The following is a 23,852-nucleotide window of genomic DNA, read 5'->3' as shown; positions in this document are numbered from 1 at the left end:
AAAACATTTCCATGTGGGAGAACCTCCAGAGCAGCAGTGTCTCATTTCATAGCATTAATTTTCTTTTTGGTATGTATATTTTTTTTTCTTTTCGATGAGCATTGCTTTTCTTGAGTAAGTCTTTAATGGTCTTGCCATAGGGACAGAGGTGGAATTTCAAAATAAGTAATTATATTGTGATATTTTGGACATATTGCTGTAGTTTCTCTTGCGTGCTCTTCTCACGTGTTCCAAAAGTTGCAAAAGGTGATTTATAATTCATCAAACTAAGCGTAAAACATCTGACTGCAAAACCTATCAATCTGATCCCATCTCTTTCTAGCCCTTTAATTAGGGAAGCCCTGCTGAAAAATGTACCCATCAGCTACTGAGAAATGGTGCATTCCTGGACCCTCGGTATAAATCTTGAGTTATCCAGGTGCCAAAATGCTGTCAGAACTGACAGATCTTAGAAAATACACCCACAGGCAGAACATTATCCATTATACTAGCACTGAGCAGTGGGCAGTAAGGAAAAATCAGCAGAGAATGTGTCTTTATCAACTTTAATTGGCTTTTCCCGTTGATAAAAATCAGTGTACCCGGCAAGGAAGAGAACCAATCTAGCAGTTTGATCTTTCCATCCCAGAGCTGAAGGGTGCAGTCCATCTCCACTGATGTGTGATGTGGACTTGTCTCAGCACAGTTCCTAGCAGCGCAGTGGAGTCTACAACCCACAGAGAAGGCTGCCAGTCTGTCCTCGGTGAGTGACCATGTTTAAACAAGTGTGAAGAATGAATTACTCTGGATAAGTTGGATTTCATCTGTGCTCTAGTTGCTCAAAATTTACTTCAGAGGCAACAAAACTTAGTTAAACTTTTCCTTGGGTGTTGGCTTGTAAGCGCTCCTGGATTACAACTGGCTGGGCTGTGAAATCAAGGATCTGGGCAATGGATATGCTGATAAGAAAAGGAGACAGCGGACAAAGCAAGCGGCAGTTTTGCAGGAGCTACAGGCAATGGCACATGTAGAGGTTTGGGGAAGAGAACAAGCTTCTTTTGGGTCATTTGGTGCTGCAGGTTTGTATGTAGCTCCACATCAAACAAAGGAGACAGTGACACTGTGGATTTCTCCTGGGAAGGCTATTTTGATGCCTTGTTGCAGCATCTTGCATTTACTGAACTATGTAAAATGTTTGTTTTTCCTTGGTGCTGCTTCTGTCTATTGCTATTAGATCTATGACATTTTTATTAGAGTAAATGATATAGTAAAGATGATTGCAAATCTGTTACTATACTAGGTTTTTTTCTAGTTGATTAATGAAAACAACTAATTTCTTTATTTATGATCAATTTGGCAATGTGCAGCACTTTTGATAAATTCCGCAGGGTTTCTGAGCATGACTTTGAGTTTCTATTTTGCTAAGTCAAACTCCTCTCTTATTTCCATGAGTAATGGAAAACAGAAGTACATCCTCTTGGAAAAGACAGTTTAGTAAATGAACCTTATCGCAAAAGTTTCCTTTCCACAGTCCCTGATGGTCTTAAAAACCAGACTGTAAGACCATCACAGGGTTGCAATCATATAAATATCAGTTTAAACCTTGTATTTGAAGCTTTTAAAAACAAAATTTGTAAAGATTTGTTGTTCAGACAAAAGAAAGAACCTGCGTCCAAAGCCTGCTGCACAGGGAACCGTACTGCCATCGCCGTAGTTCAGTGATCTTTTGGAGCGTATCTGCCATGCCATGGCAGCACGAGTCGGTATCCCGGGAACGTTCGTTGCCTGATCGCTTGAGCAGTGTTGAGAAGTGAGGGTGCGGCAGAGGTAGGCTGTGTGCAGGGTAGGTACCTGGGCTCTGTGCACGCTCCGACGGCAGCGTAGACTTCCCCATCACGAGCACAGGCTCTGCCCTTGCCGGGGTGATGTGGTGCCCAGCACAGCAGGTTCCCTGTCGGGGTAAACTCGAGAGCCTGCCACTGTACAAGCTGTAAGAATATGATGGACCTCATGGAAGAAAAAGTGTTGATTGTGTGGTTTTTAATTTTTGCTTTATTACTGCTTATCATATGGCTAGGAGAAACATAGTAACTTCTTGTGTTCAGAAGGTTTCTTTAGAAACTTGAGGCAAGTGGGAGGGACGGATAACAAAGTCCATTCTGTTCCTCTAATTCAATCTGCCTATTTACAAGCCCAACCCGTCAAGTGTGTTGTCACTGTTCTTTGCAGCAAGAGGAAGACTGAGGCTTTAAAAGACCTTTGGAGAATATATACAAATCCACGTGAATAGCCTAAAACATCATAATTCCGTGGTTGGTGGTTTCCATGGTTGCTGGCCCTACTGCAATCAGGGCAATTCTGTTGTGTTGGTCCAAATGCCACAGCAGTTTTACCAGGATGCAATATTCTCAACCGCTGGCCCTAAACTCCGTCGTGGCGTTGCTGTCCGTTGTTAAATAGCTGTCTTGTGCCTGTGTGAAAGAAGGGATTCCTGCGTGCGTGGTCCAGAGAGATGGTAAAGAATTGTAAGATTTATTATGCGTTATAAAATAATAATTCCAGATGAAATAAAACTGCAGAAAGAGATCAGGATTTTGACATCTTGTTTTGAGATGGCAAAATGCTGTTTTGGTGGCCTAGAGTTATTAAAGGCGTTGCTATCCTTGACACTTAGTTTGCCAAGTGCGCAGTGTAAATGCGGACGGACAGTGCCTGGCTCTGGCTCTGTGTCAATCATTCCCCAAATACTTGACGGTACCTGAGTGACCAGCTCCTCAGCCACCTCCTGCTTAAAAGCAAGGCTGCCTGATTTTTTCTAAACCGTTTGCTCTCTTTAATTGAGGACTGTGAGCCATTGTGTGAGTAGTGCTGCAGGATCCTTGTCGTGTAAGGGCCTTGATAAATATGTATTGTATTGTCAAGTGTTTGTAGCTACTCTGCAGGTAGCAATGGAGAAGCAAGCTGCATACAGTAAAGAGTTGTCGTGTCTCCAGGGTCAATAAAAACAAGATGGCACGGGGGATTGTGGGAAGAGGAGCCAGGATAGCTGCCTTCAGCATCACCTGCTAATAAACCTGCTATTTATAGATCAGCTGAGGCTTTGTCAACTAGATTGTTAAATTAATATTTACATACTGGCTTCATTGTCTTTCACTGAAAATCTCATTTGCATTAGTGCTTGGACAGAAGTGCGGCTTCCTGTGCTCCAGATACAGGAGTGCCTTTGATGAGAGTCCGTGGTTTGCACCGTGCGTGTGAAACCATTCCTGGTAGATTCTTGCCTTGCAAATCCTCTTCACTTGCTTCTCGGCAGCATTTTCCCATCTTTCTGTGCCTCTCATTTCTTGCAGGAAAGCTCACCTTTGTTCCCAAATGTCCGCAACTCATCATGAGGCTGATCTCGCTAGAGAAGAGATGAGCAGCATTTCTGCAATTCCCAGTTAATCTCTGCCTCTCAGAGAGAGACTTGAATTGTTGATGGCTTGTGGGTAATTTAATAACTAGCAGACAAATAGGATGTGTAGATTGTAGTAACAGCCCAGATGCAAAATCCCCCATCCCGATTTGCATCTGTTTGAATGCATTTTGTTATAAAGGTTTGCTTTTTACGTTTTAGCACCAGCGAAACAGCAGCGAGAAGAGTCGCTGCTCAGTGAAGCTGTGTTGATCACAGCAGGCTCCACACCTGGCTAAGCAGTTTCAATCCCCTGTGCGTGCGTGTGTGTGTCTGTGTGCCTTTCAAAAGGGAAGAGTAATCTACTTGCTAGACGTGTGTGTGTCTCTCGTAGTCCTTGGACGACCTTGAACAGTCATTTACCTTGTGTTTATTTGCCCATCTCTACCTGGGTAGATATTACTTCTGTGGTTTGGAGTGTTGAAGTTGAATGGATGTCTCGGAAATGTTGTGGATGAAAAGTGTTACTGAAACATAAGGTATTCATACCGTCTCTTCAGACAGCTGATCGGAGTTCAGATTCACCTGCCTGTCTTGCTGTTTCTTGCTTCAAAGCCATTTGGACACTTGGATTGTGCGGGCAGTCGGAAGGCAGTAATAGCAGGGCTGTGATGCAGACAGGTGTCACAGCCTTCACTCAGCTTCCACTTCTTAGCACTTGCAAGGCTGTTGATAAGGTGCTCTTATGCTGGTATTGTGTTATTCTTAATCTGTCTTTGGCCTGGAAAGGGTCTAACAGCATCTGTTTTTCTGACACCTCTGCAGGCTCTCTGGGCACCTCATTACTCTTTTTTGGAAGAGAACATTGCAATCCAGTTACTCTGTCCACAGAGAGCAAAAGCTCATCTTCCCATGCCAGCCCAGTTATCATAAAGTTAGAGCTCAGAGACTGGGTTGCAGTTTATCTCTCCAGGTGCATGAGGCACATAACATCGCAATGGTAATACAGTATGTGCTGAAACCATTCACCTTTTATTTATTTGTTTGAAGATAGCAAAGCCTCAGTTTCCTCCCCTTCAAGATCTCTCTTCTCTTGGCTCACAAGAGAGGGAGTGGGACAGGCTGGATGTGGGCATGGGTCAGGGAAACCTGGGAGTCAGTTCCTTGGTTCTCCAAGTCCAGTGACTTGGTCTGTGCTCATTTCACCACTGCCTCTTCCATTTTAACTTTAATTCTTGCTAAACACAGCACCCGATTCTTACATTTTCAGATCTACCAGGTTTTTCTGCCTTCTGCCGATATTCAGGGGAGATGGGGAAGTGTTTTTCTGCAAAATGTCAAGGTCTCTTCCCAGAGAGCTGACAGTATAGGTGTTTTATATGTACACGGACTATTGGGATTAGACATTCGTACTCAGAAACATTGGCTGAGACAGACAGACATTCCTCCTGCCACGGAGAGACAGGCAAGGCACTCACTGTTGCCAAGCCTTGAAGTATTTGGCATGTTTTCTGTTGCCCTAGTTTTGTGGAGTTATTCCTGAAGTTTTACAAGTACATAAGAATCTTAGATTTTGGGTTTATTTTTTTTAATAAAAAAAAAGAATAAAGAAGGAATAAATAAAATAATCTAGCCCTCCTGCCTAGACAGCAGAGGTATGAGAACATGACACAGGTGCTTAAAACCAGAAGGCAAATGAAATAACCCCAGTGCATTTCTAAACAGTTTTACAAGTCAACCTTGTGTTTTTTGGGGAGTTTGACTTCTCTCTTGGGTTTTGAATATGTGAAGAGTTTGCAGCATGGCTCGTTTTCTTGAGTGCGGGAATATTTGCAGCTCTGTAAGAGTTCACACATCTGCAGCGTCCCCTGCAAGCAATAATGAACTGACCAAAACAATCAGTCTCCCCAAATTAGAAGAGCCCTGCATTTTTCAAATCTCATTTGCATTCTAATTTGTGCTTTTTTGGTTGTTCCACTTTTCAAGTCTTCCTTCCAAATGCGAGGCTCTCAGGCTCTTTAGTTTTAAGTGGAAGCCAAGATTTCATGTGAGAACATGATTGGGGAAGTGGAGCTTTGACATTTTCATAGTTATGTCATATATCATCAGACTTCCATATAAGCTGGCAACACCGTTTACGCAGAGATGAACGTAATTATTCATGGAGGAGCCCTGTTCAGCTTCATAGCGCCCGGTTGATCTATAGAGAAGACCGACTGGCTCTGCAGGCCTGTATCTGTGTCCCTCCATAGGCTCACAGGGACGCACTGGGCTTGCAGGCAGCTGCCCGCACGCTTTCATGTTGGTTCTATAGGCAGCTGCGGAGGCACGTGCTCCTCAAATCACTGCTGAATTTGTAGGCACACGCTCGCACCTCTGCGTTGCCTGAGCGGAGGGACACATGCAGTCAAACTCCCACAACAGAAAGGTTTCCAATAAAGCTGAAACACAGAGGTATTGTTTGTCCAACTGCTGGCAAATGCACGGAGCCATTGTGTGGGTCCTGAAAGCCTTGGCGCTTTATTCTCTGCAGACTGAATGGCAGCCGCGGGTAATAATAACACAAGATTAAAAAAGCCAACATTATAGGGGCATTTACAACCTGCTGAGAGAGTGAAATCTCAGCAAGGCTGAGCTGTGTCTCTAGTGATCCTACGTTTTTACTGCTTGATAAGGAAATGATGGGCAGTTCTGGAGAAACGGCCACCGCAGAGCAGATGAAAGGGGAGCGGGTTGTCTGTTCGAACACTCCAGTAAGTAGAGTGGGACAAATGGAAAAGCTCTCTGCAAATCAAGTGGCTGGCCTGTCCCCTCAGCGCTGGGTGAGCTGGGGGGTGTGTGGGTGTGTTTGCACACTTGTGTTTCCTTCCTGGGTGGGTTGAAAAGCTAAGGTTGGCTGGCATCAGTGGGGCCAGGCTCAGTTTGCGTATTTTGGAGCCTTGTGCTTGGAGGCCTTTGGTCAGCATCATCCAGGGGTGGTGCTTCGGTGGCCGTCAGTAGATCTGCTCAGGACCATTCAAGTGTGAGAATGTAGCTGTGCACCTATTGTGGATAAGAGATGGTAGGATTAGCCTTCCGCCTGCAGGAGCAGCCAGTCTTTCTGTGAACTTAAGTGTCGGGAGACAATAAATATTGAGCTTTCTGAATGCAAGTCTCAGTTTTAAGTCACAGTACCAACACCTACCTTACAGAATTTAAGCTCAACTGACTGATACCATCTTAGATGTGGAATGTCATTATTTTCAAAACAAAGAAACACCACCAAATAGAATTTTTTTTTAAGGAAGAGTTACTTATCTTACAAGTAAAGTCTTTAATTCAGCGCTGGTTCTAACAATTCTTTAACATAAATGTCTTATAAAGCTCTTTCTGTACATATAACTATCTAAACAGCTTTAAAAGACCCAGGTTTCCTCTGCACACGCATGGAAGTTGTATTCGGCAAGCCGGAGGCAGAGTACCAGCCTGTAGCAACATCTTCTCAGGATATGCCTAGGCTGCAGAATAATGATGGCATATCAAAGCCAGCCCTAACCTTGCTAGGTTGGGTATTACCAGCAGGCTAACCCCGGCAGTGCTGAGCTGCTGGAATATGTGCCCACCTGTTCAGACAGGTTTTGCAGCTCTCTGCTACTCAGCAGGTTTCTGAGGCAGCGTATTACAGATGTGACCTTGGTCTTTGGTATTAACGATGCAACGAGTGAAATGGTGGGAGGTATTTTAAAGTAATAAAACGTGTTTTAGTAAGAACGCGTGCTTCCTGGCTGGGGCAGGTACGGTTTAATGACTATACTTTTCCTTTCTGAAAACTTACCCATTCAAGTGTCTTGCTTTGCTTGTGCCAGGCAGTGTGGCATGGAAATTGCTGGGCCCCGGGTGCTGTTTCTTCTGTGGGACATTATGGGGATTCAGAAATCCAGACTGCTTCACGGATTCATTTACTTGGATTAATGAATCTGTCCCTGCCTCTGTTTCCCCAAGAGTAATGTGAAGTTACTTACGTCACAGGGATTTATGAGCTTCTTTCTATATTGGCCATTTTGCAGAGAGTGAAATTCAGCTCAGAGGGCTCTGCGGAAGGACAAAGTGTTTGAGCTAGTTCTGTTCTAATCCTGGGTACAGAAAATTGTCAAGTTCCTGCTTAAAGTCTCTTTAAAAACAAAATATAAATAGCCTTTGATTGCTCTTTTTTTGTCCTTCTCTTTCTCTCTCCCTTTTTCTCTCTCTTTCCTTCCTTTATGTGTTTTGTTTTAGTTTAAATGTTACCTGTCTTAAACTGCAAAGTGTTCAGGTTGGGACCTGAGAGCTCCTCTGCACTCGCACAGACCTGCAGAAGAAGGCTGTGGGCTTGCTTTGTTTTCACAGGCTGCAAGTGTGAAATTAAATGTATGTTCGTGGTAAGGTCTTTGTGGGAAGAGAGTGTAAAGAGGTGTTGAGTGACACTAGAAAAGAATGGTCTAGGAGGGGGAGAAGAGAGGATGTAGTTAAAACTAAATATGATGCTTGCTTTTTGCCAGAACCTTTGCAGCAGAAGCATGGATGTATTCCCAGTCGACAGCTCCCTCGTCTCTCTTTCCCCCCTCCCTTTTCTCTCCCCCCCCTCTGGAGCTACTGTTTTAGGATGAGTTGGTTCCAAATAGACAATACTTTTCAAGCAGATAAACGGACACCTAAGCAGCTGCACTGGTATCTATCACGAGCAGACATGCTGCACAGTGAGGGAAATTACAAGATGGGACCAACATCATTTGTCATATTTAAAAAAAAAAAAAGCTCCCCCTCCACTTGAGCAGCATCCACAAGACAAGTGAACACCACACTTAGAAACTGTCGCTTTCTTTTTCAGTTTCTTAATACGTTTTCAAATACTCCCATTTAAACATTCTACCTTTAGGTCCTCTTTGTAAAGGATGTGTTCTAGACAGATGGAAGCAGGTCTCTGTCCTGACACAGATGCAGGACTATAAATTTCCAGTGGAGGAGATGGGAAATAATTATTTAAGAGGCTTTTGTGCCTTATTCCAGCGTCTGGTATTCTACCAGGGTGCCCTCTCAAGAGGGAAGGGGACAGGAAGGAGCTAGAAAAATGCTGAGCTTGTTTTTTCACTTGGTAAAGGTTTTTAATCTTGAAAGAAGGATTTGGAATTTGTGCAGGAGGAGACATTGATTGGGAAATAAAGATGCATTTCCTGGTGTTTGCCATTCTCCCTTTGTTTGCTCAGATCCATGTTTCAGGTTGTAGGGCATCTTATCTGCTGTTCTCTTAATTGCATTGGTTATGTTGGGCGCCGGTGGGCAGTTGCTCAGAACAAATCCGTCTTGCTGAGATACTGACTACAATGGCTCCTGGTTCAGAGCTGAGCGTGCAGCTTCACGCAGGTTGCTGCCTGGGTGTGCCTGTGGTTGGGGATCCGCATGTAATCGCATGACTGAATGTCTCCATGGCCTCCCAATCCGTCCACAGCCTCTCCGTTCTGGCTTGTGTGTTGTGCCTGGTGGGAACACCCAGCGCTCTCCTGCCCGGGCTGCGGATTCCCTACCCGGTGCTCACGCAGCAGGCAGGACTTCCCTGCTCCGCAGCTCTTTGATTTTGTCAACAGGGAGTGACAGAGTGAAATGTTTAGGGTTTCTTGGGTGATTTCTGAAACCTCTAAGAGGTGTGGTTGAGTCATTTGACTGTCTCAGTTCAGGTCATTAACATTTCAAAACGCCTGTTATTTTTCTGTCTGGTTGCCTGAACTTTGTAGAGAATTGTCTAATTGAGGCTTGGTGCGGGCCAACCAACCAGACTTCTCTTCCTTGTGATATAATCAGATCATGCAGCTCCTGGGACCAGATATTTCAAGATACTTTAAGACTGGCAAGAGTTAGACGTGCAATTAATTCTTTAAAATCTGATACTCAAATACTGTAAACGCTCAGTCAGCAATAAGCTTCTGGTGCAGAAGAGTTGCAATGCTGAGTCAAAGGGTCTGATTCTGCTGAAAGATATTTTGGTTTCTGGTTTTGTACCTGGGCAGTGGAGGTAGTCTCCCATTGCATTTATTTATTTATTTATTTATCTTTAGGCTCTTTACTGTGACCCTAGTCTTTGGAAGATGTTTTACAAAAACAGAAGTCATATCCCACATCTACCTGCAAACAGACATGAGAATTCCCAGTCCTCTCTTGGCTCTATCATTGCTGATTTTTGCCTCTTCTGCCAGAAGAAAAGGAGAGTGACATCTACACCCATACGGGTGAGATGAATACGGCTATCACACAAATAAAATTACTGGCTGCCGAATAGCAACAGCTTAATGAAAATGTGAACTGTTAAACAAATAAAGCCAGTCAAGCTCATAATACTTCTGCGTGGAATTTCACTGTATCACTGAGCAGAAATAGAATTAGGCATAGAAAAAGGATATCTGGAGAAGTTGTCTCTGCCTACCTCTGTGCTTGGTATGTGAAGCTGGACTAAACAGGAGTGAGCCATACCTTAAATGTGGACATACTACCCCGACCTGGAGAGGAAATCTCTTTATCTAGTGCAGGAGCCTGCTAAAGCAAGACAGCAAGGGCCAAGATAAAGCACTAGATTTCCTCTGAAGCCGAAATGCAGATCGTGCAGAGGGGTTGGATCCCTTAGAACTCTGTGGTTTTTTGCATTTCTTGAGCATCTTCTGCTGGTGAATAATTATCGTACCTCTGTGTGGTTGGTGAGTAGCATTACCTTATGCACAGAAAGGGAAACAGAGATAGGGATTTATCTACAGCTGCTGGGCAAATTTGGGAGGAGTCTGACAGCAGAGCCTAGGACTCCCAGCTCATGCCCTCCAGGCAGCACTTACCTTCCTGTAGCGCGTGGGAAAGCTGCAGGGTTTAGGAAAGCTGCAGGGTTTAGTAATGCTCGCAAGTGGCAGGTGAAATCTCCAGGATGAGAATTCAACCACCGCTGTTGTGGTCCCACCTCAAAGGCACAGAGCTGTAGCTGAGGGGCTGTGAAGTGTTTTCAGCAGCTCCTTGTACTCTACTCAAGCACTGGGCTTTCCTGTGCTTCCATCTTCATGAAAATCCCTGGAGTTAGAGACATGCTCATTAGGACTAGTGCAGGTTAATAGTCTGTTCCAGAATGATATCCGGAAATGCAAAAACACGCAGTATGTAAAGTTGAGATCAGCTTGTGAAGAAGCGCTACAGCCAAGGAGCTGCTGTATCTGCCTCCAGACAAAACAACATCCTCTCTCCCTGGCTTCTCCCGTCCCGCTGCGTTTGGCTGTGAACAGTCGGAGGCAAGGGATGGGATGGGGTGATCCCTAGGAGTTCAGAGGACAACCGGGGTGGTTCTTTCTATCTCTGTCTTTTCCTCCACCCCCACCCTGATGGCATTTCTTCACAAGAAAGCATGTCTCAGCCAGGCTTGGTCTCAGACTTGTGTGGAGTCACTGGTGTATTGAAGGTGTATTGTGTCTGGGTCACGTGAAGCTTTAATGCGCCGTGGAATTAGAAATGTTGTAGGAGTTTATAGTCTAAGTGTCTTTATTTTTCTGGGTGACCTTGTGAAATTTCCTTGCACCAGATCTGTATCTTGCTGTCCTGCTGCCTTTATCTAATTTGTTTTCTTGTGTATGTTGCTGACATCCAGTGAAGTGTAATTTGTTTGAGAAGTGGCACTTATAACAAGGATCCTGCTAGTAATCCCTGCATTGAATCCCTATATACACAATGTTCCAGGAATAATTAAAGTCACAGACTTCAATCTTGTGGGATGCACAGGGGAAACCTATCCTGAAATGGGGCTTGGCGTATCTGACTTTTCTACTTCCAGTGCTTTTTAAGAGTAGGATTTGCTATTTTTGCTCCAGGATTGAAGTAGATTTAAGTGGAAGTCTGACATCCTGAATTTACACGTCCTAACAACAGTGTTCATCAGTCAGTATTCTTACTCTATCCTTTCTCTACCCCTTCTCTCTATTAATTTTCCTCAATAGTCTGCAGGGATCATTTGCCAGCCTGATTCAAATTCCTGCACTTTCCTGGCATCTTGTTTTATAACATCTTGCATCATATACTTTCCATCTCTGTAATCCATTTAATCCAAAATACTGGAATGGCTTTGCAGGTATTTATTGCATTTCTTTCTTCCTTGTGTTAGGAGGTAACAGGTCATTTATACAACTTAATCCAAAGTCTCTTGGCTTCTGGAATTATTTTTTTTTAACTTTTATTTTCCCAGTGATTATCCTGGGGGCTGGTAGCAAAAGGAGGAATGAGAGTGTGGAGAAGCTGCCTTTATTTGTGTGTACTGTTTCATTACGTTGTGCTCAGAGCACAGCTTGGCAATTTAGCAGTTAAACTCCTGCAGCCGACGTACCCCAGCAATAACATTACTGTTGCTTGTCCTTAATTTTTGGAAACATTGGTCTTAGGGTTTGAAATAATGAAATGCTGTTGCATCAGTAAGTGGTTTTCCATTCCTTTTGGCTCTGGAAACGGATATTCACAGTTGGGTGAAGTTCATTTTAATCCTCACAAAACCAGAGCTGGATTTGTACAAGTTGTCGTTGTTCTGCTTTAGAAACACTCTGTGCCTTCTGGATCCCTTTATCCCTCCTGGGGGCTAATCCACGAGCTTGCGAAACACTCAGGGTGACTCCAGTTACAGGATGGAGAGGCATCCAGTGTTATCTCCTTTTCCTCCTGCATTGCTTTCTCTCGCTTGTTCCAGAAAGGCATGGTAGTGTTTGTAGCATATACTTTCTGATGTGTATAGATAGTGGGATGTAATTATCTTCCCCTGAGGTAGAGTCATTATGCTGGCTGTAAAGAGAGAGGGTCACAGTCCTAATGGGAAATGATTTTAAAGCAATCTTGACCAAGTCTAGTGGAGCCATTTCAGACCACTTAAAACTCAGCCAGTCCTTCACGGCACTTGTGATATGTCCACTTTATGCGGTGAGAGGCAATGGGACTAACGCTTGTCGAGGGATAAAGAAAAATCTATGCTAAACTGCAGCATTGCCTTTGGGCAAGCGTTGTGTGCTGCCACAGGGGAAAGGCACCGACAGAGCCCAGTCTTGATTATTATTGTTGTTGATAGTGATTTTGAAAAACGCAAGGCACTTGCAGAAGCAATAAGGCAGTCATCATGAAACCCACCACCTTGGGCTTCCTGTGCTGCAAAAGCTGCCCCTCTGCCCCCAGGTTTGATTCCTGCAGAGGCGAGAAGATCGCTCCTGTTTCCCAAGCAGGTAGCTGGGCAGATAGTAGCACAGTCCCCAGATCAGAGCCAGATCGCTGGTGGACACGCTAGTGGTTTACCTGGGAAATTCGGGCTTCAAACATGCACTGACTTACAAGGCAAATTTGGTCAGAGGTTGTTTAATAGCAAACACTGCTTTGTGTTATAAGACCTTAGAAGACGACAGACTTTCAGCCTCCTTTGGCATGCAGTGGAGTTGTGGTCAGTAGCAAGGTGAGGAGAGAGACTTTGGCAGAGCTGGTGGAACATGGCAGTCAGCAGTTGTAGGTCATATCAAGGGGCACGGTTGGTCTGTTGGGACCAGCCAGGGACTATAAAGCAAACACTGCTTCACATAAGCAATTTTCTGTATTTCAGTCCTTTACAGAAGCAGAATAGGCAGGGCTGTGCAAGTTAGCAAAGCTCTAAGCTAGTACCCAGGAGAGCAAGAATAACTAATAGTGAAATGCTCCATGTCTGATTTTTATCCTTTGAGCTCCTCTGTAATGCTATTGGAAAACAAAAATTGTTTAAATAATGGAACAGACCCAATGAAATTGTGCAGCGATGCAGAAGGGGTGAGGAAGGGTTATTTCCTTTCTTTCCATTACTTTTCTCCTCCCGCACGTGGGTGGAATCTGCATGTCAGGCACTAGCAACATCAGCCTGGCCTGGTGGCTTTTCTTAATGGTAAGAACGAGATTAAATGCAATTAACATTGATTGAACAAAAACCGCCCTCAGTTTGTATGCCGATTAATTAACAGCCATCCTTTCAGCAGTGGCCCTTTGTAGAGCGGTGTTTGTTCCTCCTGGCCCCGGTATTTTCTAGCACATGTCCAAAATCAAAAGCACTGAGTGTGTTCCCTACTGCGATGTCTGGGGCTACCAGCTCAGTGGGGAGACGCAGCCCCCCAACCGGGATGATTTTTTGTGCAGTCTGGTAACTGCAGAGCTGCTCAGTCAGTGGCAAAACATTTCCTGTTAAGCAAGGCTAATGACGGGAGCTCTCTGTGAGTTAGAACAATGATCAGAACAATTGTCTGGAGGAAATCAATGTTATAATGCATGAACAAACAGGTGAGTCTCAGAACAGCTAGAGATTAGTTGTGCTAGTAAATAACTTCATATTCGGGTGATGCAGAGCAATGGGAGGTGTCAAGGCAGAGCAAAGCAAACAGTGTGTCGGCTCATGTGAGTCAAAGGAGAGTGAAGGGGGGGAGAGGAAACCAGAAAAACTGTTTCAGTTCCTTGCACTCCATTGGTGGGGTATGTAGACCAGGGGACTTCCACGTGAAAGCACTTTCTGGGGTGTTCTGACAATGTGTCTGGTGAGTCTTTTGAAAGGCGTCTTTTCTGCTGTCAAGCCAGCTTTGAAGATGCCATCTGGGGAAGTAGCCAAGAAGTCATTGGGTGAACTTCTCTGCTTTGCAAAGCTATTAACACCAGTACAGAGAAGAGGGAAAACAAAACTCTCTTCATAGCTTTTTGAATTAATGTTTTTTGTTGCTGCCAGGCATACTCCTGCCCCTTCTTATTCCAAACCCAAGGACAGCAACTGTTGGACTCCTAAAGGATGAGAGAGACAGAGAGGCTTTTCTGTGCAATAACTATATGGCACAGAAGCGCTGTGATCCATTAGTCAGCACAGCTGCTCCACGAAATAGCCAATACCCTGAATGTAACAGAACAAATTGCACATAACCAAAAAATACCTACAGCATACATCAAACCAAAGTGACTCAAATGTCCCTTGCAGTGCTTCGGGGTGCTAATAGCCCCGCAACAAATGCCTTATCCAGTGGAAGGGCCTTGAACACCCATCTTAGGACAGGTCAGGATTTTTGTCTTTCGTTAGTGCCTCTTTCCAGACTAACTGAGATGAAAAAGTTGTGCAGTCACGTTACTGAAGTCTGCTGTGTGCCAACAGGTATTCTGGTTTTGAGAGCTGCCTGCACACGGCAGGGAACTAGGAACTATGGAGATTAATTTCTACTTTGTCACTGACACTCCAAATGCACAGAGTCATTTATCATGGGGATCTGCTTTCTGATTTCTTCATAGCTACACAGTGCCCATATGTGTGAACGCCGTGGTGCGACTGCTTGAAGGAATATTAGAACAAAGGTAAGGCACTCACTGGAGGAAACTTGCAGGGTTTACCCCATGAGACTAAAGGCTGGTTAAATAAATATGTCTTAGCACAGCTGAGGCTTGGCAAACAGCGTCTCTGGCAAACACTGAGGGAGGAAGTTCTTCAGGGCCTGGGTTTTCAGGGAGGGAGATTCCTCCGCTGGCCGTGAGCCTCCGGCGAGGCCAAGAGCCGAGGCGCAGAGCTAGCCAGCGACTGCAGCAGGCGGAGAGAATGCTGCGGACTCGCCAGGCAGCCCCGAGCTGCTACACTGGGATGCAGACTGACAAAGAAGGAGCAAGAGGAAGACAAGAGTACGGTGCATTAGAAAATCTTGCTGAGACTTGCTCGTCCTGATGCTGGTACTAAGGCCTTAGCTCTCTGTTACAGGAGAAGGACCGTGTTGGGCATTGACTGGACTCCCCCCTCAGCAAGGGTGAGACTTGTGGAGCAGATCTACTTGCAGAGCTCGACCCTTTCTCCTCACTCATCTGGAACCAGAACTGGAAAGCTACTGGCTTCCCCACAGGCGCTGCAAAGTGGTGGGCTGTGTCAGCTGAGCAGCTGGCTAGTTTTGACTGCTCTTAGTTCCCAAGCGGGTTCTTGTGGTGGTGGAAGAGCATGGGTTGGTGGCTCAAGGTCCTGCCTGCCAGGAGAAGTGTAGAGCACTGTGTGCCCTCCAGCTGGATTTGCTGTCAGGACTGAACAGATTGCCATTCCTGTCTGTGCTGCAGCCACGGCTGTGAGGAATTGCCTTTGTATGGACCCTTTTGTATGGACACAGTATTCATATGTAGAGGCACTGGGCTGGAGCTTATCGAGACTGATGTCTATCTGACATTGCATTGGCAGTGGCATTAAAAATAATCTACGCTCCCTGTGCAAGAAAGGCACTGTCCCCTCTCATTAGAGTGAGTGTGCGATGCACTCTCCAAGGCTGCTTGTTTCCTGAGTTGTTCTGCTAAGACTGCAGCAGAGACCAGCTAATGCCAACTGTGGGGCAGGTATTTTGTGATGAGGCCCTGAACTTCTTTAGGCTGAGCCTCAACTTGATTAATTGGGAGTATCCTGTTGTGTGGGAACAGCTTGTGATTGCAAGCTGCCTGGACTTGTTGCATATGCAACTTGTCTGGTGTATATGCAATGATAAGGGTGTATAGGAGAGGTAAGGCTTCTCCTTCCCTTTCCTGGCTCCTTCTGCTCAAGGTAAGTGCTGTAGCAACATGGTAGCATCTTGCAAGGAGGATTCCAGGTTGGAAGGAAATGAAGGGGTGCCAAATCTGTATCGGCATGGTTGCAATGCTAGGTGGAATTAAAATGCTGGTGTAAATGGTTGGCTTAGCGAAGAGTGGGTTTAGTTTTAGGGATACAGCGTCCTTCCACGCTATTACACAGCATGTGAGGCATGAAATCAATGCAACTGTGCTTTTAAGTAGTTAGCCACAGGTTTATAAACTGATGGGCTAGGAACAGTGAAAACAGTTATATGCATATTCTAACAAGCATAGATTTACATGATGGACTGACAGACTACGAGGCCTACAGAGCTTCCACTGTGCAGTGGCTGTGTCACGTTCTGCAGTAGCTGGCAGAGGAGACCTCTGGCCTCCAGCGTTGTTAGCTGTTAATCGTACCTGCACCACACGGCACGTTCTGCAGAACATCCAGAGGAGCACGGGTTCACAGCCAGCCAGAGACTGAACTCTGGTTTCACCTTCTTTGTAAACTGAAGTTTAGCAATATTAGAGGGTTCAGAATGGTAGTGGTCTATGCTGGTAGAGCAAATGCTGCGAGATCTGGATAGGCATCTGAGCAGGAAAGTCTGAAACAGCTGGGAAGGTCACCCCTCTGTGCATGCTGTTGCGTACTGGGAGTGCTTCGGTTCCCCAAAAATGTCGACCCTGTAGCCTTCATGAGCACTCTGTGCCCCTGATGAGGGAGGGCATGTGAATTAGTTGCTCCATCCAGCACAGGCTGGTCTTAGATGTAATTGTATCAGGTCACTATCGGGAGCAGCATGGGCTGATCGACGGTGTCGTTACCTTGCATCCTTTGTTCACAAAAGCTTCCCTTGGCGAGAGCTGAGCAGCAGGAAATTGGTGTCTGGCCTTCCTGGCAGCCCATCAGTTCTGGGTCCAGTGCTCACCGCGCAAAAGATTTTTAGTCATCCAGAGTGAGATGGAACCTGATGTTTTTGCACAAGGAATGTCTGTGAGCCTCCAGCTCGATGCGTCCCTGGTATGTGGGTAGTTCAGGCTGGAAAGAATTGATTGAGGTTTAAGTGCTGGCTGTTTGCATTTTCTCCTGAAATGAGTAAAAACATAGTTATGATTTTGAACATGAAATTGTGTAACTATGATATTCTTTAAAATTGCTTCAAAGAAAAAGGTTTTTTTACTGTCTTCCATAAGGGTTAACCACAGAGTGGCCACATCAGTGGCTTTTTCACAAAATGTAGCATTCCTCGACACTTCACTGAAGTGTTACAGTGTGAATACAGCAAATTACTTTATTGCAAAATTGATTGCGAGTTGTTGCTGCTTCGCTCATTACAATTTGTGTGAGTGCTACTGGAGTTTTTAAAATGTATTGCTCTTTGGAAAACTTTTAAGTCACTAATGATGAGAAAAATTACCTGGGAAATTAGAGTCAGTCGAGTAATATTGATGGTTCATTTGTCAGATTTCTGGATAAGCTTTGTCTAAATAATTTGGCAAACAATTTTCTCTTTATTCTTGAGTCCTTTGAAGCTTTTCCTGTTCATTGTTGTTAGAGATGGGGCTGTCTTTGGAGATGCATGGTCAATGTAGACTGAATATGCTGACCTTGCAGGTGTTAGGCAGCAAATATCAGCCTGCTATGCAGAAGTATTCTGAATGACATCCTTGCCTTCTGACAGATATTGCCAAGTGTGCCAGTGTCATTATTTTGTGATATTCTCCTTTCTGATTCACATTCAAGGAAGCACAGCTTCTCTTCTAAGAAAGGTTAGTGTCTAGAGAGTAGAACCAAGCTCAGATTCAGCCCTAGTAAAAATGGGTGGTAAGACCACCTGCAGCTAACTATTCAGTTGTCTTTCTGTAGTTGGCTTTAGCAGGGCCCTCTAAGCCTGAGTGAGTACTGTCTGCTCAGCAAAACAGAACTGCACCTATCCAGAGCATGAGAAAACAGCAGCGTGTTGATGGGTTCAGCCTTTGCAGTTCTGCTGTTTGTGTAGCTACACCAGCAGTTCATCGATATAAAGATGCCATTGTCGATGTATGAGAGCTGGTTACCTAGGTTTTGAAGTAGGGTCCAACACTGATAACCCAGATCCTCAGAGAGAGAGGGATATGCTAATGGCATTGTTGGTTTGATTTCTTTGACTTTATAGGACTGATAAGATAATAATAGGAAGAGACCATCTCTAAAAAGGATGAAAGTCTCCTGTTTTTATCTACCCCTCGGAAGTCCACAGCTCATACGCAGATACCTGCAGGATCTGAGGATGTATCACTTAGAAAACAGGGAGGTTGCTGTGGGGACAAAGCAGGCATAATTTTGCTTTGAATTTTAGGAGGGTTTAGGTCTTAATAGGATAAAGGCTGTCAAACACGTCAGGAGTTCTTGGGGCAGTCTCCAAGTCCCTTTCTTTCTTCCTCTCCCCTCTCTAGCGCTCACTCTTATGTTGATCCTGTTCCAGGGTGAGTGAGTGGTGTGTGCATGTTTGATGGCAGCTAATCAAAGTGCTCCCATGTCCTGCTGAGGCTGGGACTTAGCATGGAGCTACACTTATTCCTGTGACCCAGCTGCCCTGAGGCTTACCTGAGACCATGGCCTTTCTCTCCGGCTGTAGGCCATCAGATTTATAAACCCTAGTCATTTGCAACTGACCGTACATTCTTGTTCACAGAATCAGTCTCACCTTTGATATCATGACCTGCTGTCTTGCTTCGACAGTCCTCTGTCCCTTTGAGTGTCTTGTGTTTTACAGCAGGTGAAACCTGATGATTTTTCTGTGGGATTTTTCCCCCTGCCAACATTACTCCTTCATTTCTGAAGGAAACAGTCCCATGTCAACAGCTGCATGACTAACTTGCTGCCTTTTCTTTTGTGTCTCTTTTCCTCCAGGAGCTGTTAGTTAACTCTGGATAAACATCAGCCACCAAGGAGCAGAGGACAGGGACCACAGACACCCTTGGAAGCCCCAGCATCCTTCTGGATAGACACTGACCAAGACCGGTGCCTTCTGCCCTTCACGGTCCAAGACAACGACATGATTCCTCTTCTAATTGCCTGCATGTATCAGTCTCAGTGGATGTTCCTGGAGTTGGGAGGAGGATCCCAGGAGAGGGGGGACGCTATCATTTCCTTTTTTAATTGTATTACAATGTAAAGAATCATATTGACCCCAGGTGCTTCCAGCACAGCTTGTAGCTTGGAGGCTTGCCCAACACGAGCTTGGTTCACCCTGTGCTAGCTTTGGTTTCACCAGTCCACACCTGAGTTTCAAGAGCTGTTATCTTTGTCCATTTGCTCTGGAGGAAAGGGTCCGAAGTATTTGGAAGTAACCTTGACTAGCTTGTTAGGATTAACTGTTCCTAGCATGCTCCCATCGGTTACACCAGCGGGCGCGTTTCTTCCCTTCCAAGGTTCCCTCCTAAACAATAAAGTGTTTAATGGTCACTGTGTGCTGCGAGATACTGTCCCATGAGTTTGCAAATTGCTGTTTTCTGCCTACTACCCATGCCAACAAAAACTCCAAACAAGTGTGAGGAACAGAAATATTTCAAGTCACAGTTTATAAATCACAAAACTTCTTCCTTTTGGTCCTGGGCTGAATGACTTTGGCTTATTTGAAAGTACTTGGAAGAGTGCAAAGTCCTGGCTGAAGGGAACTGGTGTTGGTGAATCATACTGAAAAAACCTTTGCCTGCTGAATGCAGATCCCAAGTTATCTTTCTTTGCACCAGTTCTTGTTTGCAGTTCCTGCTTTGTCTGCCATAAACTGCCATCCCTTTCAGCCTTGTGCTCTGTTTTGAGCCCTCTCCTTGCGGAGCCAAGGAGGGACAGTGGGAGCTGCGTGCCGTCTGGCATTTCATCCTTGGAGAGGTAGGTGCGGCAGATTTGCAAAAGACCTATCAGCAAACCAGGGGAGCAGGTCTAGCTTGGTAACTTGATTCCCCTTCTCTGGCTAAAGCTTCTCCTCTGGCAGCGTTTGCTGCTCGTGTCCTCTCTGTAGCTGACAGTTTCTGAAGAATGTGAACATGGATTTTTGGAGGTCATGTCAGAGTTTAATGTAGTGTTTATGAAAATGGATGAGGGGGGCTGAGAATTGTTTTCTGTGTTATATTCTGCTTCGTCTCCTTTTTTTCTTTAGGCAGCAACTTAGTGCTTTACATCTTCATTAAAGCAACAGAATGCCTTTCCTTCTTGTGGAGAGCTGATGCCACAATGCTCTTCCTCCTCAGAAGCGATGTTTGCTTACCCATCTCTGTTAGTCTCAGATCTTGCAAAAATTCCAGCTTTTTATCACTGTGCAGGTCAAGCTTGTCTCTCCAAGGGAGGATGGGCAAGTTTTCCAAACCAAAGTAGGACACTTGGTGCCCTCAGATCTGTTGGTAGCAGTACCTTTGCTGCTGGCGCCGTGCTGGCTTTTGGATCTGCTTGGGATAGCCAGGTTCTACAGAGCCACCGAACTTCTGACTCTGCATGTGGAAATTTGGAGCACCAAGGTCTATCCCTGACTAGATTTTACATTATTGTTGGTCTGAAGAGAAAAGTACCTATTTTATCTCTTCCTCATTTTCCTCTTGCCCCTATCTAGTGTTGCCTGGCATGAGTAATTTGCATGTCATTATTTCAGCTGCCCTAAATTGGGGGGGACTATGATGCCAGGGCTGATTATCTGGTGGCACTGGACAATTTTCTCTGTTAGGCAACTGTAATACATTTCCATGTTCTTTTATAATGAGCTTTATTTACCAAATTGGCAATTCCTCTGTTGAGAAATAACTGATTACAGCATTCAGGGAGTAGCTGTCGTCTCAAGATATGCAGGTGTCTGTGGAACATAAACAGATGTGATCGTTCAGACAGTGAACTCAATTGATAGAGGGTAGGGGGAAAAAATCAGCCATGAAATCATAAATGTAACATCTCCAGCTAATGTTGGCCAGGTGCATTGCGGCTGTTTTGCAGCCCAATGAGGACAAAGTGGCACTCTAAGGCTGTCCAGTACCTCCAGATGAGGGACTGCTTGATTATTAGCTGAAAATACACCTCTTGTGTATCCTCAGACTTCAGTGCTGGCTTGCCTAACTCTCAGTCTCTGGTAGTCTCTGAGGACAGACATTAGTTCATCATGTACCTTGAAGTGTGAAACTCCTCTGTCCTGCCATGTTGGGTTTGATTTTTAGCTTACTCCATGATGAATGTCTACAAACTTCTTGGTGATCGTGTGTGTGGGGATTGTGGTCCCATCTGCCTTTTGGGCAGTCCCTTTCCTTTGGTGTTGCCTAGTGCCCAGCAGCAGTTTTGTTGCTGCTGTTGCCCTAATCATCAGCTCAGGTATCTGAGCCTGGGGGGGGGGGGAGATGAGCAGAGATGTTGATAGGAAATTGCCGAAGAGGAAGTTCAGTTTGCAGAGCCTCAGCTGCCACCCAAGTAAAAAATACAGGTAACACAGCTTCTTGAGTGAATGTTTTCTCTTTTTTTTTTTCCCCTGCTCTCATCTTTGCTGCTCCTGTATTACCAAAGCTCTTGCAAAGAAGGAAGAAGCCCTGCATCTTCTCTTAGGCTCCCTCTCCTTATGTTTCTCCTTGACTGCTTCTTGGATATTTGGAGCATGATTTTTTTTTTTATGCAAGATTGTGACAGCAGGTGTCAGTTACGCTCCAAAGTGACAGAGATCATTATTCCTGGAGCCTGGTGTCCAGTGTTGAATAGATGTCCTTATCACACAGCTACCGTCACAGTTGGCATTAATGGGCGACTAGGACAGCAGGATAAACAAGGTCTGAATCTATTGTAGAAGCTGAATTGGAGGCAGTTTCCTCCAAAGGCAAGTTTGAGGCAGGGTAGGGGCAGCCAGCCACGCTGCTGTGCTGCATGCGCTGGATAAAAATGAGCTCTTTTGTGTCCGGGAATATCTGTGACCTATTTCACCTGCTGAGACCAAACCTGCCCAATGCCAGATGCAGTTCAGGCACAGTGCTCCATTCAGCTCAACAGCTGCATGTCCATTTTGCCTGCCCAGTTATTGCAGTTCTGTGTGCAAATTGGGTAATTGTGTGTACAAATGCATCCGGTAATTCGGATGCAATGTGCACAGTTGTGGTAATTTCATGTGAAAATACAGGCTTGCAGAGTGCCTGCTTTACGAGTATGAATTGTTTTAAAACTGGCCAGATGAATGGAAGGAACAACCTTTTTATTCATGCAAAATTCCTTAGTGTTGCAGGAAGGAAAAAGAATAAAAACAAAGTTAGAGAAGATACAGCAAGTAACAGAACTGATAGAAATTTTCCAGTAAGCTTCAATGGCTTTTTAAATGAAATGTTCAACAAGCACTTTGAGATTCCAGCGTGCAAGAACATCGCAGGCTCTCTAAGCACCAAATTTGTGATCTTGCATAAAAACACAACCCATTGCCTCCTGTTGTTAATATTTCACACTTGGCTTTGCAAGATGCTTTATCTAATATCCTCTCTGCATTCAGGCTTCTTCCAACTCTGCCTTGTCCATAACGGGAGAGGCTGGAGGAGGAAGGCAATTGCCAAGCTTGTCTGTAATCTTTGTAGGAGGGTTTTGTGTAGCTGTAGGGGGAGAAGAGTAAGTCTCATTTCCTATTTTATAGTCTGCTGAATCCTGTGATCTCATGCTGTGTGCTCCTTTTCCAGGCAGAATTTTTCAATTTGTCTTTCAAGTTGTTGTTATTTTTTATTTCCAAACTGGTTAAAAGTGTTTGTCTGTAGCTTGTCGCTAAATTGTTTCTGTCTGATTCCCTAAAACGCTTCATTGCCAGTCTTGTACGCATCTCAGGATCACGTTCTTCTTCTCTTTGCTTTGTGACTTGGTCTTTTGGCATTAGAAGCAGTATAGGTACAAGGACTCTCCACTCATTCCTTCCCACTCCCTCTAAGAGTTGCTGTAACTAGATGCTCCTGGATAAAGTACAGCCTACAACTGCAACAGCTCTTTTTGCCGCCCCAGGGAGCCGTTGCACCCAGCGCTGTAGAGTTACCAGCCCCTTTTTGGGAACCCACAGGACTCTGAAGTGCTGTTCACACCTGCTCCCATTCTATTTTTTTTTTCTTTATCCTTGGAGAAGATGGATGTGATATTCCTGAACTGACTTGCCTGCCTCATCTGTCAGCCTTATCGCTCTGCTCTTGGTACGTGTCTTGGTTTCTCGTCACTCCCCGGTTCGCCTGGGCTGATGCCTTGGGAGAGTGAAGGGTGATGCAGACTGAAGTGATTAGCCTGGACCAGTCATCATCTTCGTGCTGAGGTTGTTCGGGGCGGGTAATGACGCCCCTCCATCTCCTGCTCTGGTGTGTAATTATGCTGGCGAGTGGTAGTTGCGCAGCCTGGGGCAAAGCCAGAGGGAGCGAACGGAGCAGCCACCGGTCTCAGGAGGGCTCCGTGTCAAAGGTGTATCTTGGATTTAATGACACATGTGCTCTTTTCAGACTTTTTACAGAGGTCAGCACATGGCAGAGAACTTTCCTTTGTCGTCTTCCCAGGGAGAGCAGCAAACAAACTTTTGTTTCCAAGTTGAAAATGAAATCAGCTGCTCCCTCTGGGGTATGTAACAAATGGCTCCTGAAGCTGATTTCCCCTTGCCAATGGCCTAAATTAGAGGCTCTTCCTGCTTGCGCTCAGTGGAGTAGCTCGAGCTTGATCCGGCTGTTCCTTTTGTGCAACGTGCTAGGAGATGTTGATAGTACTTGTGTCTGGTTCCTGCTGCCCCATATTGTTTTCTGTGGGAGATGTTGTGTGAAAGACTAGCTGTTCCAGGGAGCGTAGGAGAAGCGGCAGTGGGGACCTGGAGTCTCATTTTGATTCCTACTTTGCATCCTCCTTTGCTTTCAGAAAGTTTGCTTAGAAATAAATATAATTTCTTATATCTTTGGAGAAGGTTTG

At 45.1% G+C, this 23,852-nt stretch overlaps 1 protein-coding gene across 4 annotated transcripts in view; it reads left to right on the top strand.

The window, feature by feature from the left end:
• Positions 1-19,391, top strand: part of CHCHD6 (coiled-coil-helix-coiled-coil-helix domain containing 6) — a 115,691-nt gene extending 96,300 nt beyond the window's left edge. For all 4 annotated transcript variants that reach the window (XM_054837857.1, XM_054837856.1, XM_054837854.1 and 1 more), the window contains one exon: positions 18,837-19,391. In XM_054837857.1, the coding sequence (XP_054693832.1) occupies positions 18,837-18,860 (24 nt within the window). In that variant the 3' untranslated portion in view covers positions 18,861-19,391. The remainder of the gene's footprint in view (positions 1-18,836) is intronic.
• The last annotated feature ends 4,461 nt before the right edge of the window (positions 19,392-23,852 follow it).

The sequence above is a fragment of the Grus americana genome, chromosome 11, assembly GCF_028858705.1.
Source record: "Grus americana isolate bGruAme1 chromosome 11, bGruAme1.mat, whole genome shotgun sequence".
Lineage (NCBI taxonomy): Eukaryota > Metazoa > Chordata > Aves > Gruiformes > Gruidae > Grus > Grus americana.
The sequence above is the reverse complement of the archived record's forward strand: the minus strand, read 5'-3'. Positions and strand labels throughout refer to the sequence as shown.